Source organism: Hyperolius riggenbachi, chromosome 11 (genome assembly GCF_040937935.1).
Source record: "Hyperolius riggenbachi isolate aHypRig1 chromosome 11, aHypRig1.pri, whole genome shotgun sequence".
In the NCBI taxonomy this organism is placed as follows: Eukaryota; Metazoa; Chordata; class Amphibia; order Anura; family Hyperoliidae; genus Hyperolius; species Hyperolius riggenbachi.
This window is the reverse complement of record NC_090656.1, coordinates 81,781,892-81,796,803: the sequence shown is the minus strand read 5'-3', so window position 1 is coordinate 81,796,803 and position 14,912 is coordinate 81,781,892. Positions and strand designations below refer to the sequence as shown.

At 48.0% G+C, this 14,912-nt stretch overlaps 1 protein-coding gene across 1 annotated transcript in view; it reads left to right on the top strand.

The window, feature by feature from the left end:
• The window catches only part of LOC137537825 (tubulin-specific chaperone D-like), a 61,660-nt gene that overhangs the window by 25,046 nt on the left and 21,702 nt on the right, over positions 1-14,912 (top strand). Inside the window, exons 2-4 of the mRNA XM_068259781.1 lie at positions 1-74; positions 290-340; positions 2,124-2,219. The exon at positions 1-74 is cut by the window's left edge and continues 136 nt beyond it. Coding sequence (XP_068115882.1) covers positions 1-74; positions 290-340; positions 2,124-2,219 — 221 coding nt within the window. The remainder of the gene's footprint in view (positions 75-289; positions 341-2,123; positions 2,220-14,912) is intronic.

Genomic DNA, 14,912 nt, shown 5'->3' with positions numbered 1-14,912 from the left:
AGACCTGATTGTCAACCTGCAGATGTCCTGTATGGAGCCGGTGAGCAGAGAGGCGTGTGCACAGAGGTTTAAAGGTGAGCGGACCAGACAGCGAATCGCTAGATCCATATGTGTGTGACTGCGGGACATAGTGAGTCCTGCTGATCCAGAATCTGGGGTGTAGAGGTGGAGGGGGGGATTGCTGGGGCAATAGATTGAACTCTGCGCTTGGGGATTAGGTAGGGGTAGGAGACGAGAAGTCTGTATGTTCCTTGTCTGAGTCTCACCATCCTCTCTTCTTTCATTGTAGTTATTATGGACAATTATCAGGAGCAGCCTCACCTTCTGGATCCACATCTAGGTAAGTTATTTTCATAACCATAGACAATAGAGTCGGGGCCAGCAAGGCACCTCCAGGCCGCAGTGAAATGTTGCTAATGTTAATAACCGTGTGGAGCCAGTTGACACTTCACTTTGTAAACAGATCACTTTGTGATCAGGGCTGCTATATCAGGATCATGGCTTCAAAGTGATAGGTTCGGATCAGGGTCATGGCTACAGAGTCATTGCTTCAGATCAGGTTCATGGTGTCAGATCAGGGTCAGGACTCCAGTCAGTGGCTCAGATAAGTCATGCTGTCGAGTCATGGGTTCTCCAGAACAGGGTCATGGCTACAGTGTCGTGGGTTCAGATCAGGGGTGTGGCTCCAGAGTCATGGGTTCAGATCAGGATCATGGCTACTGAGTCATGGGTTCAGATCAAGGTCATGTGGTCAGTCATGGGTTCAGATCAGTCATGGGTTCATATCAGTCATGGGTTCAGATCAGGATAATGGTTTACATTTCGAACCAATTTCTGACTCTGATGCCTATTATTTGTATGTAATCAAAAGTGGACCCATTCAGTTATAAAGTTTTTATTATTACTATTTAGCATTTATATAGCTCCGACACCTTACGCAGAGCTGTACACAGTATATTGTCTTGTCACTTAAAGAGGAATGTTAACCAAGGAATAAACTCCATTCCAGTCAGTAGCTGATGCCCCCTTTCCCATGAGAAATCTTTACCTTTTCTCTAATAGATCATCAGGGGAGTCTGTATGGCTGATATTGTGGTGAAACCCCTCCCACAGTGTAATGTCATGACCATGGTCTTGACCATTTGCTCTCTGAGAACCTCATTCCATTGTGGGAAATAACGGCTTTTTCCAACTGCCAAGCAAGCAGTATTTCACTCTGTGCATAGAACTCTCAGTAATGAACATTCCGCATAGATCACCTGGCAGAACTAAACACGTCAACACCAGTGATACATTTCAGAATGGTAACCAGGGAGAGGAAATATTTTACAATGGGCAAACACTAACTAAATAATCTGTCTCAGCTTGGTGGATTTCATGTAGCTGAGACCCTAATTACCCCACCTTTGCATAAGTGAGGTTGCCTGCAAACCATGCACTTTTGGGGAGTCACAAGGACAGGTTTGAGAAACTCACAATAAGCAATTTTATTATTTTCACTACAATTCCTATTTAACTGTCCCTCAGAGGGGCTCACAATTGAATGCCTACCATCGCCCCATGTCTATATTGTGTAGTGTATGTATCATAGTCAGTATGTTTTTGGGATGTGGGAGAAAGGAGTGCCCGGAGGAAACACCTATAGACACGGGTGAACATACAAACTCTGTCCTTTGTTATAAGGTTCCTGAATAGCCAATAAGATGCAAATAATTCATAGATGTAGAATTATGCAACATTCTGGTTAGTTCATTTAAATTGCATATATTTGCATAATTCTGCATAATCTCAGTTTTATTGGCATCTTATTAACCACTGACGCATCTATAGCCTTTCATTTGTGAGGGTTGTATATTATCTGGAGTATTCATACTGGCAGGGATGACATGCCTTGTATGGTAAGAAATGTATATTTACCATTTATTTCCTGTATGTATGTGTAATTGGAAGAGGTTGGAAGTGCTGTGGATAAAGAAATCTGAGTTGGGAGTTTTGCTTGTCCGAAGCCCTGCATAGCAGTGTGCTGATAGGTGCATTACTCATGTTTTACCACTAGGAGTCTCTAGAGCTCTCATCTCTCTCCTGGCTCAGTGCAGTGATAGTAGTCCTGCTTTGTCTTGCAGGGTGGATGTTGGAGTTACTGCTGGAAATTATACAGGATAAATCCTCCTCACCTGATCTTCCACCTGGCCTTCAAATTCCTCTTTATCATTTCAAACGTAAGTCAGACAAACCCTGGCCTGGGAAATCTCTTTGAAGGCCGGTGACACTGATATAGACTGTCGAGTATTGTACCATGTCAGCCATCAGTAAAAGCAAGAAGATATGAATCAGGATGATGCTATTTACAGTGCTGCCCATAATTATTCATATCCCTGGCAATGTTTGACTTAGTTACTTTTATTCAACCAGCAAGTAATTTTTTTGACAGGAAATATGTCTCCCAAAGGATTAGACCATGTACAAGAGGCATTATTGTGTGTGTGTGTGTGTGGGGGGGGGGGGGGGGGTAGAACCTTAGCTTTTATTTTCATTTTGAGCAAAAAGTGTCCAGTCCAAAATTATTCATACCTCTCTCAATAATCAGTAGAAAAACCTCCATTGGCTATTATATCAATCAAACACTTCCTATAATTGCAGACCAGCTTTTTGCATGTCTCCACAGGTATTGTTGCCCATTCATCTTTAGCAATAACCTCCAAATCCTTCAAGTTGGAGGGTCTTCTTGCCATCACCCTGATCTTTAGCTCCCTCCACAGATTCTCAATTTGATTCAAGTCAAGACTGTGGCTGGGCCACTTCAAAACGTTAATGTTGTCTGCTAACCATCTCTTCACCACTTTTGCTGTGTGTTTTGGATCATTGCCATGCTGAAATTTCCACTGGTGCCCAAGGCCAAGTTTCTATGCAGACTGCCTGATGTTGTCGTTGAGAATTCTCATGTATTTTTGTTTTTTTTCATGGTGCCATTTACATGATTAGGTTCCCTGGTCCATTGGCTGAAAAAACACCCCCAAAGCATTAGGTTCACGCCACCATGTTTGACAGTGGGTGTCAGGAACCGGCCCCGCGGCACGCCTGCGTATACGGTTCCCGACTGCGGGTTTGACCAGATCGAGAGGGGAAGCAGCCATAGTCAAGCTACCACAACGCTGTGACCCCTCAAACACTTATCACTGCCATAGCCGGCCTTTGATCTGAGCAACCGGAGCGGTCGCTCAGGGCGCCAGCTTCCAAGGGGGCGCCTATAGCTGGTTGCCTATACTGAGGGCACCTACACCTGATTTCCTATACTGAGGGTACCTATAGCTGGCTACCTATACTGATGGCTCCAACACCTGACTTCCTATACTGGGGACACCTACAGCTGGCTACCTATACTGAGGGCTCCAACACCTGACTTCCTATACTGGGGAAACCTATAGCTGGCTACCTATACTGAGGGAGTGCACCTACTCCTGGCTACCTATACTGGAGGCACCTACCCTTGGCTACCTATGGGGGTGATGGACACCTTCAACTGACTTCCTATACTGGGGGCACCAATGCTTGGCAAACTATATTGGGGGCACCTATACATGAGATCCTATACTGGGTACACCTATACCTGGCTACCTACCTGTATCTATACTGAGTCTGAGGGCATTTTGGAGGGGGGGGGGCGCACTGCAGCTATAATGCGTGGTGCAAATTGTCAGTGCTGTGCTATCATTCTAAATGGGGGAGGAGACGGCTAACTGTCCCACTGATTGTGGTTTTTTTTTAACACCCCTGGCGGTATAAAAAAATCCGCCAGGAGGGAGCGCCGCAGTTTTTAATTTTTTTTTTTCCCTATATCATGTAGCGAGCCCAGGGCTCGCCACATGATAGCCGCTGCTCAGCGGCATTCCCCCCGCCCTCTTCGATCGCCTTCGGCGATCTCTGATCAGGAAATCCCGTTCATAGAACGGGATTTCCTGGAGGGCTTCCCCCGTCGCCATGGCGACGGGGTGGGATAACGTCACCGACGTCGGGACGTCATTGGGAGTCCCGAACCACCCCTCAGCGCTGCCTGGCACTGATTAGCCAGGCAGTGCACGGGGTCTGGGGGGGGGGGGTGCGGCGCGACGGATAGCAGCGATCGAGCACGGGGCGGCGGCGATCGGTGTGCTGACGCAGCTAGCAAAGTGCTAGCTGCGTGCAGCAAAAAAAAATTACACAAATCTGCCCAGCAGGGCCGGAGAAAACCTCCTGCGCGGCTTACCCCGAACTACGTTCGAGGTTACCGCCAAAGAGGTTAATATTCCTGAAAGGTTCTAGCCTTTATTTTCAAGTGTATTCATGATAAAGCGCTCTTTCCATCCATTCGTGGTTATTAATAGTATTTTTCTATTATACATACTTGACATGTCACGGAGATCTGAGCATTTGACATGATGTGTCACGACATCAAAAAGGTTGGGAACCACTGTTCTAGGAGATATCTCAGGAGAAAAGGTGAATTGCATACGAGATAAAGGTGTTGGGGGGGTTGGGGAGGCTGGGGCGCCTCTAGACTAACAGCAATCAGTGTGTGACGGCTGGGGTGGGAGGGATGGGGGCCGCACTTTGCTGTCTCAGCCTTGGGTGCTGAAGGACCTTGTCCCACCTCTGTGTGCGTGCGTGCGTGCGTGTGTGTATATGCACGTGGGAAAAGGATGAAGGGGGGGGGGGGCACAAAAATCAGGTTTCGCTCAGGGCGCTGTGAAACCTAAGGCCGGCCCTGCTCACTGCCACCACTAGCTGTTGCTAGACACGTGAACTCTGCTGTCGAATGCTCAGCACGCAATCCACGTTTTCGTATTCCGGTCAGCTTTGGGCTTTAGGCCGAATACGGGAACGCCATGCACACACACACACAGTTGCAATCTTACACTGTAGCGAAGCAAAACCACTAACAGTCATTCCAAACGATACTGTTAGCCACTCCAAGACTTCCCACTCTGCAGTTGAGCGCAGAAGTGCCCCATACACACAATGCAATTACAATCTTATACGGTAGTGTTGCTCAATCATACAATCAGGCATAGACTTATACACAGTTACACTTCAGTCTCTTCTAGGCTATGAGTGTTAGTTTAGTACAGCAGAAGTCAAACTTATTAAATAACGATTTAATATTCCAGGAAAAAAGGGGAACAATGCACAAAATAATATATACAAAATATTTACAAAAACAAAGTTAAAAGTTACAACAAGGATGCACACAAGACAAGTTGCAAAAATAAAAGGGAAATAACGTTACCAGCGTACGTTAGAACGTGGTTGGCGGGAGAACGCAGTTTCCAATTCGATCGAAATCCTCCCTAGCTATGCGCTACCTCCAAGAGAAGATGATCTGTGACTGTCCTAGCTGCTTTTTTATAGCAAAGTGTTTGCCCCGGGGCCACCCCAATGTCCCAGGTCCAGGAATAATCCAATTTCCTGTTTAACGCGTGCAAGTTCAAAGCGTTCCTGTGTTAGTGTTTGATCTTTTCAGAGATTTCAGAACACTTCCATAAACCCAATTTCCACAGGTAAAAATTGTATGAAAAGGACTTCAACCCTTCACCCACTTCCAGTAGGCTATCATATGTAAATTTCAAACATTCCTGTGTTAGCTTCCACTGTCCCTAGACTATGGTAGTCTTGCTTTGTATATTGGGACAATGGGCTGTCTCCAGAGTTCAAAAGCCATGCAGACCAGCCTATTCTTCCTCAAGTGGCTGCTAACTAGCAGTTCCCTGCTACCCCAGGAACACAAAGCAAATGTAGTTTCACAGACAATCACCTGAGACAGCAGATTAAAGGTGACGGGCTAGAGGCCTAATGAGCCATTTCCTTGCCCCAAGCTAGCAACTCAAGGCAACAGCTCCCTTCTATCAGGCATACACGTGACACAGGCAGAAAAATGAAAGAATATGTTCCTGTATTATCCTTCTCATCAGCACCCCAATATATCACCACAGTGGGTATGGTGTTCTTAGGGTTGAAGGATTGTCTTTTGTTACGCCAAATGAAGGAGGCATCATTGTGACCAAACATTTGAATTTTTGTTTCATCTGACCATAACACAGAAGACCAGACGTCTTCTTCTTTGTCCAGATGAGCATTTGCAAAGGCCAAGTGAGCTTTTGTTTGCCTTATCTGGAGAAGTGGTGTCCTCATTGGTCTGCATCTGTGGAACCCAGCAGTGTGCAGTGTCCGTTGGATTGTCTGCCTTGAGACATTGCCACCAGAAGTGCCCAGATTCTCCAGGATTGCTTTGGTAGTGATCCTTGGATTGTTTTTCACCTCTCACTGTCCTCCTGGACAGCACAGGTGTCACTTTTGGCTTTTGACCACGTCCTCTGAGATTTTCTACAGTGCGGGACATCTTTTTAATAATACTTTGCATTGTAGCCACTGGAACTTGAAAAATTTAGAGATGGCCTGAACAGTTCCTGGCGAACTTCCGTGGTTCGCGATCGCGGAGAATCGCAAACTTTTCTGGAAGTTTGATTCACCCCTATAGTGCATCATTAGGATCGAATTTGACCCTCTACATCACAGTCAGCAGGCACATTGTAGCCAATCAGGCTACACTCCCTCCTGGAGCCCCACCCCTTATAAAAGGCAGGGAGCATCAGGATTTTCACTCACTCGTGTGCCTGCAGTAATTAGAGAAGGGAGAGCTGCTGCGCAGAGACCTATGGGGAGAGCTTACTTGGGCTCTTGTAGGCTTGTTAGCTTGCTCCTTGCTGATTCTTATTGCTAAAAAAGCACCCCTCAACAGCTCTTTTGAGAGCTAATCTTGTTCTTGTGATCTATTTTTTTGTTTTGTGGCCCTCTTGCCTTATATACAGCCCTGTCAGTCAGTTGCAGCTGGCCTTTGGCCCCTTGGTGGTATAATTACTACTGAGCCAGGTGCACATTAAAATACCCATCACTGCATATACCTACCTGTTGTTCACTTCAGTGAACCCACCTACCTACATGAACGCAAGCAGTGTCACTGTGCCTGTCCGGTACCTGTCTGTGTGACAGGTTTACATTATAATACCCATCCATCACTGCATATACCTACCTGTTGTTCACAGTGCACCCACCTACCTAAGTGAGCGCACACAGTGTATTTTATACCACCAGTCCGGTACCTGTCTGTGTGTGACAGGTGCACATTTGTAATATCCATCACTGCATATACCTACCTGTTGTGTTGAGTGCACCCACCTACCTCCGTGAGTGCACGCAGTGGGATATACCACTCCGTGCATACCTGTTAACTGCACCTGTGTGACTGCACATTGTATTAGTCAAGTCAGTGCATACTTTTCACTTAATTCCCCCCCCCCCCCCCCGATATGAACAAAAAAAGAGGCAAACCCAGAGGAAGGCCACCCGGCAGCTCTGTGCGAGGTCTTGCTGATGTGATTTTGTGCGGCCCTGGACCAAAGTACAGTGTTTAGAAGAAGGCTACGTCCTATCAACTCCTAAGATTGTCAGGACTAGAGATGGCCCGAACCTCCGATTTTCAGTTCGCGAACTTCCACAAAAGACTTTAATGGGGAGGCGAACTTTGAAAACTAGAAACATTAATGCTGGCCAGAAAAGTGATGGAAAAGATGTTTCAAGTGGTTTAACACTTTTTTTTTTTTTTTTTTCTTTTTCCATTTTATTGATCCACCTCAGGCTCTCTTTAAGGGTTAGGTATCGGTAAAGTTCTGTGTGAGAGTAGGGTAAAGGTTACTGATATTTTACTATTAGAATTAGGTATTAGAATATCTGTAATTTTTCCGATAATTTACTAGCGGCAATCCCCTGCACCCTTTTTCCATGAATGCAACAGCTCTAGTGTAACCTCCCTGGCGATAAGCCCAAACTGAGTTCGGACTATGCTGCTGCGGAGGACTTCTTAGGCCCTGGTGGGCTGATTTGCATTTTTTTTTTTTTTTTTTTTTTTTTTTAGTACACGCAGCTAGCACTTTGCTAGCTGCGTGTACTTTACGATCGCCGCCGCTCCGCGCCGATTCGTCGCTACCTGCCGTTCCGCCCCCCCAGGCCCCTTGCACAGCCTGGCCTATCAGCTCCAGGTAGCGCTAAGGGGTGGATTGGGACTCCCCCGTGCGCCATGACGTCGATGACGTCAACCTCGATCGTCGCCATGGCGACAGTGGTAGCCAAACCGGAAATCCCGTTCTGAACGGGATTTCCTATTTGCTCTAGTCGCCGGAGGCGATCGGAAGGGGAGGGGGATACCGCAGCTACATGATTTAAAAAAAAAAAAAAAAAGTGCTGCGCTGCCCCCTGGCGGTTTTAATAGTCCACCAGGGAGGTTAAAGAGAATCTGAAGTAAAAATAAACTTATGATATAATGATTTGTATGTGTAGTACAGCTAAGAAATAGAACATTAGTAGCACAGATGAGTGTCATATTGTTTCCAGTACATGAAAAGTAAAAAAAAAAAAACCTCAGTTATCTATGCAAAAGAGCTTCTCTGAGGTCCCTGACTACGGTAATTTAGTCAGTGAGGAATGCTATTTTATGAAGCACTTATCTCAACCTCGTCTCTCACTGTTTCTTGTTTGTTGAAGGTTTTTCTGCCAGGAAGTTCAAAGGGTCATTCGCTCTGCTCTGTTTCATCATCTAAAATATAGAGTGTAATTTGTAAACTGCAAATATTAGAGAATGATGCAATGTTATAGAAAAACGGCTATATAACTGAAAATAAAAATGACTTTTCTTTGCTACTAACGTTCTACTAATTATCTGTACTACACGTACAATTCATTATATCACCTTTTTTTTTTCGCTTCAGTGTCACTTTAACATTTGCTGTACAGGAAAACAGAGATACTTCAAACAATTTCTTAGTAGGACTAGTACTATATGTACTTATGTTTATCTCATTATGTCATATGTCCAGGCACGTGCAGAGGGGGGTGCTCTGGGTGCCCAGGCACCCCCCCCTTTTTAAAATCAGCAAAAAAGGCCCCCCTCATCGTGCAAAATAAGCCCCGCCCCTACCGCGGTAAGCCCCGCCCACCCGCGAGAAGCTCCGCCTGGGGCACTTTCAGGTGAAGAGGCCTGGATAGGAATCCTAGTGTGGCATACTGACCTCACCCTCCACCTAGGACCCATACTGACCTCTACCTCCCCAAGCACCCATAGTGACTTCTCCCTCACCCACAGGGACCTCTCCATCCACCTAGCACCCACAGTGACTCCTCCCTCCACCTAGCCCCCACAGTGACCTCTCCCTCCACCTAGCCCCCACAGTGACCTCTCCCTCCACCTAGCCCCCACAGTGACCTCTCCCTCCACCTAGCCCCCACAGTGACCTCTCCCTCCACCTAGCCCCCACAGTGACCTCTCCCTCCACCTAGCCCCCACAGTGACCTCTCCCTGCACCTAGCACCCACAGTGGCCTCTCCCTCCACCTAGCACCCACAATGACCTCTCCCTCCCCCTAGCACCCACAGTGACCTCTCCCTCCACCTAGCACCCACAGTGGCCTCTCCCTCCACCTAGCACCCACAGTGGCCTCTCCCTCCACCTAGCACCCACAGTGGCCTCTCCCTCCACCTAGCACCCACAGTGGCCTCTCCCTCCACCTAGCACCCACAGTGGCCTCTCCCTCCACCTAGCACCCACAGTGGCCTCTCCCTCCACCTAGCACCCACAGTGACCTCTCCCTGCACCTAGCACCCACAGTGACCTCTCCCTCCACCTAGCACCCACAGTGACCTGTCCCTGCACCTAGCACCCACAGTGACCTCTCCCTTCACCTACCACCCACAATCACCTCTCCTTACCCAAATCTAGCAGTGATCCTGCCTACCCCAGCACCCACACTGACCTATCCTTCCCCCAGCACCCACAGTGATCTTTCTCTCCCCCAGAGGCTACCCTCCTGTCCCCTGCAGCACTTACAGGGACCTCCCACCCCAAAAGCAGCGCCCACACTGATCTCTCCCAACACACAGCATCCACAACTACTCCCTCCTCCAATAACTACAATGACTTCTCCCAGCACCCACAGTGACCTCCCCTTTCCTCCAGCACTCATACTGACCTCTTCCTTCCACAGAACCCACAGTGACCTACCCTTCCACCAGCACCCACACTGACCTCTACCTCCCCCAGCAACCACACTGACCTCTACCTCCCCTAGCAGCAACTATGCCATTCGTAGCAGTACCCACAGTGATCTCCCACCCCCTGCACCCACCGCAATCCCACCAATATTCAGCACCCACATTACACTCAACCAGTAACCCCCACTATAGCAAGCACCCAGTACTTGCACCAAGCAACTTTCACCTAATACTTATATCCGACCTCCATATGACACTTAGTACTTGCATCATTCACCCTATAGCTGGCACCCAGTACTCACGCCCACTTGGCACAGTACTTGCACATTATCTGAACTCACATAAACCAGTACTAGCACCCAATGTACCTGCACTCAGAATCCACATGACACACAATGCCCACCCATAGCTAGCACCTAGTGCAGCAATGCACCAAGTATTCACACCCATGTACCTGCACCCAACACCCACATGTTTCATCTGCAGTAGTTTCAGTTGCACTAAGCCTCCACTTGGTGCCCAGCACAAACACCAAACACTCACATATGACATCTAGTACTTGCACCCAGAACTCACAAGGGCTTGAGTAGCTGCAATCAACACCTACATGATGCTTGACACCAACCCATACAGCCAGAATGCACATGACACCCTGTGCCAGCACCCAGAACCCACATGGCACCCAGCTTCTGCATTTATCACTCACATGACGACAAAATACCCCACTAGCCAGCACCCATTACCCAGATGTTACCATGTACTCGCTCCCAGTACCCACTTGGCACTCAGTATTTGCACCTAAGACCCACATGACACCCTATAACCCCCATAATCAACACTCACATGGCATAGTACTCACACAGCACAAAGTTCCAAAGCCATTATATGCACCTAGTACCCATCTATGGCCAGCACTCAAATAGCAACCAGTACCCACCCTTGGTCTGAACCCATATGAGACTCAGTACTCTCCCATGGCACACATCCAGACCACACATGGCACTCCCTGCTCACTCATGTCCAACACTCACATGGCTCCCTGTACCAATTAGCACTCACATGGCACCCACTATTGATTATAACCATCTGCTACTCATTCAGCACCCAATACTGCATAGCATCCACTGCAAATAAACACCCAATACAAACTGGACCTTGGTACCCACAGCAGCTTGACACAGACTGTACTTTGGCATCTCGGCACCCACTGCAACTTAGCACAAACTGGACCTTTGCGTCTTACCACCCACTGCATCTGGGCACCCACTGCACCTTGGCACTTACTGCAGTTTTGCATCTACTAATGCTTAGCAACCACTGCATATTGGCAACCACTGCTTCTTTGCCTGAAAAGAAGCTTGGGTGCTGATCTAGAGGGACAGAGGTCCCAGTAATGAAAGGTAAATCCATGCCTACATCAGGCTCCACTGTGCCCACTCTAATAGTGCGCACCTATCACTGCTGATTTGAGGGTGGTGGCACCAAAGAAGTTGGTTGGAAGAAGACACAAAGTCTGCCTGATACTTCTATAAAGGTGTGTGTGCGTGTGTGTGTGGTGGGGGGGGGGGTTAAGACTGCCTAGTGCTTTCTGGAGAAGGGGTCAGGGGCGTAGGGCCTGTGGTCGCAACGGTCGCCACGGCGACCGGGCCCGGCTCCTGAAAAGGTGGGGGAGGGGCCCGGGGGGGCCCATGTCTTTTTGTAGTGCCGACCGTGCGGCCCGTGCGCGCTATTGGGAGGGGGCAGCCGCGGGGAGGGCAGCCCGACCTCTCCCTCCCTACCTCTCCCCCGCCCCCCCCTTTCAGATGCAGAGTGAGCGGCGCACGGAAGCGCTGTAGGCTGAACTCACCTCCGTCCCTGCGTTCCAAGCGCCGCTGATCTCCTCCCGCTGTATAGATGATGATACACACTGCTTCCGGCTAAACAGGAAGCAGTGTGTAACAACATCTATACAGCGGGAGGAGATCAGCAGCGCAGGGACGGAGGTGAGTTCTGCCTACAGCGCTTCCGTGCGCCGCGCACTCTGCATTTGAAGGGGGGGCCCTGGGGAGAGGAAGGGAGGGAGAGGTCGGGCTGCCCTCGCCACAGCTGCGGCTCCCCCCTTCATTATGGGGGGGGGCACCTACCTACCTACCTACCCTATCCTGGGGGGCAGCTACCCACCTAACCTATCCTGGGGGGGCAGCTACCTAATCTAACCTATCCTGGGGGGTAGCTACCTAATCTAACCTATCCTGGGGGGACAGCTACCTAATCTATCCTGGGGGGCAGCTACCTACCTAACCTATCCTGGGGGGGGCAGCTACCTAATCTATCCTGGGGGGGCAGCTACCTATCTAACCTATCCTGGGGGGGCAGCTACCTATCTAACCTATCCTGGGGGGCAGCTACCTACCTAACCTATCCTGGGGGGCAGCTACCCACCTAACCTATCCTGGGGGGGCAGCTACCTACCTAACCTATCCTGGGGGGGCAGCTACCTAACCTATCCTGGGGGGGGCAGCTACCTACCTAACCTATCCTGGGGGGGCAGCTACCTACCTAACCTATCCTGGGGGGGCAGCTACCTACCTAACCTATCCTGGGGGGCAGCTACCCGCCTAACCTATCCTGGGGGGGGGGCAGCTACCCGCCTAACCTATCCTGGGGGGGGGCAGCTACCTACCTAACCTATCCTGGGGGGGGGCAGCTACCTAATATAACCTATCCTGGGGGGCAGCTACCTAATATAACCTATCCTGGGGGGCAGCTACCTACTCTAACCTATCCTGGGGGGCAGCTACCTACTCTAACCTATCCTGGGGGGCAGCTACCTACTCTAACCTATCCTGGGGGCAGCTACCTACTCTAACCTATCCTGGGGGCAGCTACCTACTCTAACCTATCCTGGGGGGCAGCTACCTAACCTATACTGGGGGGCACCTACCTCATCTAACCTATACTGGGGGGCACCTACCTATCTAACCTGGGGGCACTTACTTGTCTAACCTGTATTCAGGGCACCTAGCTAGCCTATACAGGTGGCAACTATACTGGCTACCTATATTGGAGGCACCTACCTAACTAACCTATACTGGGGGCACCTACCTATCTAACCTATGCTGGGGGCAACTATTCTGGCTACCTATATTAGAGGCACCCACCTAGCTAACCTGTACTGGGGGCACCTATCTATCTAACTTATACCGGCGGCGCCTGCCTATCTAACCTATACTGGGGGCAACTATACTGGCTACCTATGCTGGAGGCACCTACCTGGCTAACCTATACTGGGGGCAACTATACTGGCTTACCTATGCCTGGCTACCTATACTGGGGGGACCTATAGCTGGCTATAGGGATTCGGATGTGTGTGTGCGTCGGGTGTTGCCGGGGGAGGGGGGCTGTTGTTGCCGTGGGGGAGGGGGGGCCCACATCCAGATTCCGCATCGGGGCCCAGAGGTTTGTAGCTACGCCACTGGAAGGGGTATTACATACACAATTTAGCACGATTTATCGATTAGGGCCCCTTTTTTTCAAATTTGAGCACCCCACCTTGAGAATCCTCTGCACGGCCCTGCATATGTCACTTCAAGTGTCCTTTAAGTCTGAGGTGAAGGTTGAAGACCGTGACATATGACTCCATGCACAATAGCCCTAACCCTGGATTCAATACATGGTTGCTTCAATTATATACCGTAGGTAGAAGTGGTAATGGGAATAATTACGTACATCATTATAGTCAAAATATATAGTATCAACTAACAGGTTTTTTGGCTACTTGCAATATAGTGGAATTCGAAGTTGTACAAAAGTGAAAAAAAAAAAAAAAAAAGATAGACACTTAACGACAGAAGAATTAGCCCAGCATATACAGTTTGTAAGAATTAATTACTCATTAGAGGTATAATGTAAAAGAGTACAATTTCATTAAGAAGAAACAAGGAAGAGGATCAGTGAAAAAATACAGGAGATTCTGTAACAGATTTAAGTCTTGCCAGACAATTATTGCTTGGAAAAAGAATCTGATATTTTCATAGCTAAATTTTCTTCATAGATTTCAAAGACTAAAGGCTAAGAAGAAAAATATTGACGGTATAATTTTCTTCTCTCTGCAGAATTCCATCACTCAAAAAGCTTGTATAATAAATAAGAACTTTAAAAAAAATCAGCATTTTATTTTAAATAAATATTTCCCAGGCTGGTCTCGTGCCTCCGGTTGCGGTGTGAAGTAGTGCGGAATGTGTTAGGAAGCAACAGAGATCCTCTGCATTTATTTTACAGTCCGATTCACCAGCAGCAGTACTTCATGCTATCAATGGGGCTCTCGAGAATTAAGCCGATTCTGTTGGAGGTCATCTTTCTGAAGGCCGGGATAGTCTCGCTGGTCAGGTGCAGGTTGTTAGAAATATCCAGAACGCGCAAAGAGTACAAGTTAGCCAAGACAACCAGAGCTTCCTCGCTTAATCTGGTGTTACTGAAAAGGAAGGGAGAATCATTTGTAAGAAAATACACTTTCATAAAAAACAAAAAAAAATTGTCAGTCATTTTTTGATCCAGGACAAGTATTTGAAATTTAACACCCGTGTTTCCCTGAAAATAAGACAGTGGGCCATATGCAATTCACTTTTCCGCCTAGGAGATAATTTTCTCCTAGGAGATAATTTTTCATCTTTGATTTAAAATAGCTTTTTAGCACTTTGCAATGGAAAAGTACCAAAAGGTATCAAAATTTTAAGTATTTGTTTGCTTACTAGTTATGTAAAAGGCATTTTATTTTCAAGTTGTGAAAATATCACCTGGAAGAAAACTCAGGTGAAAAAGTGAATTGCATATGGCCCATTGTCTTATATTACATTTTG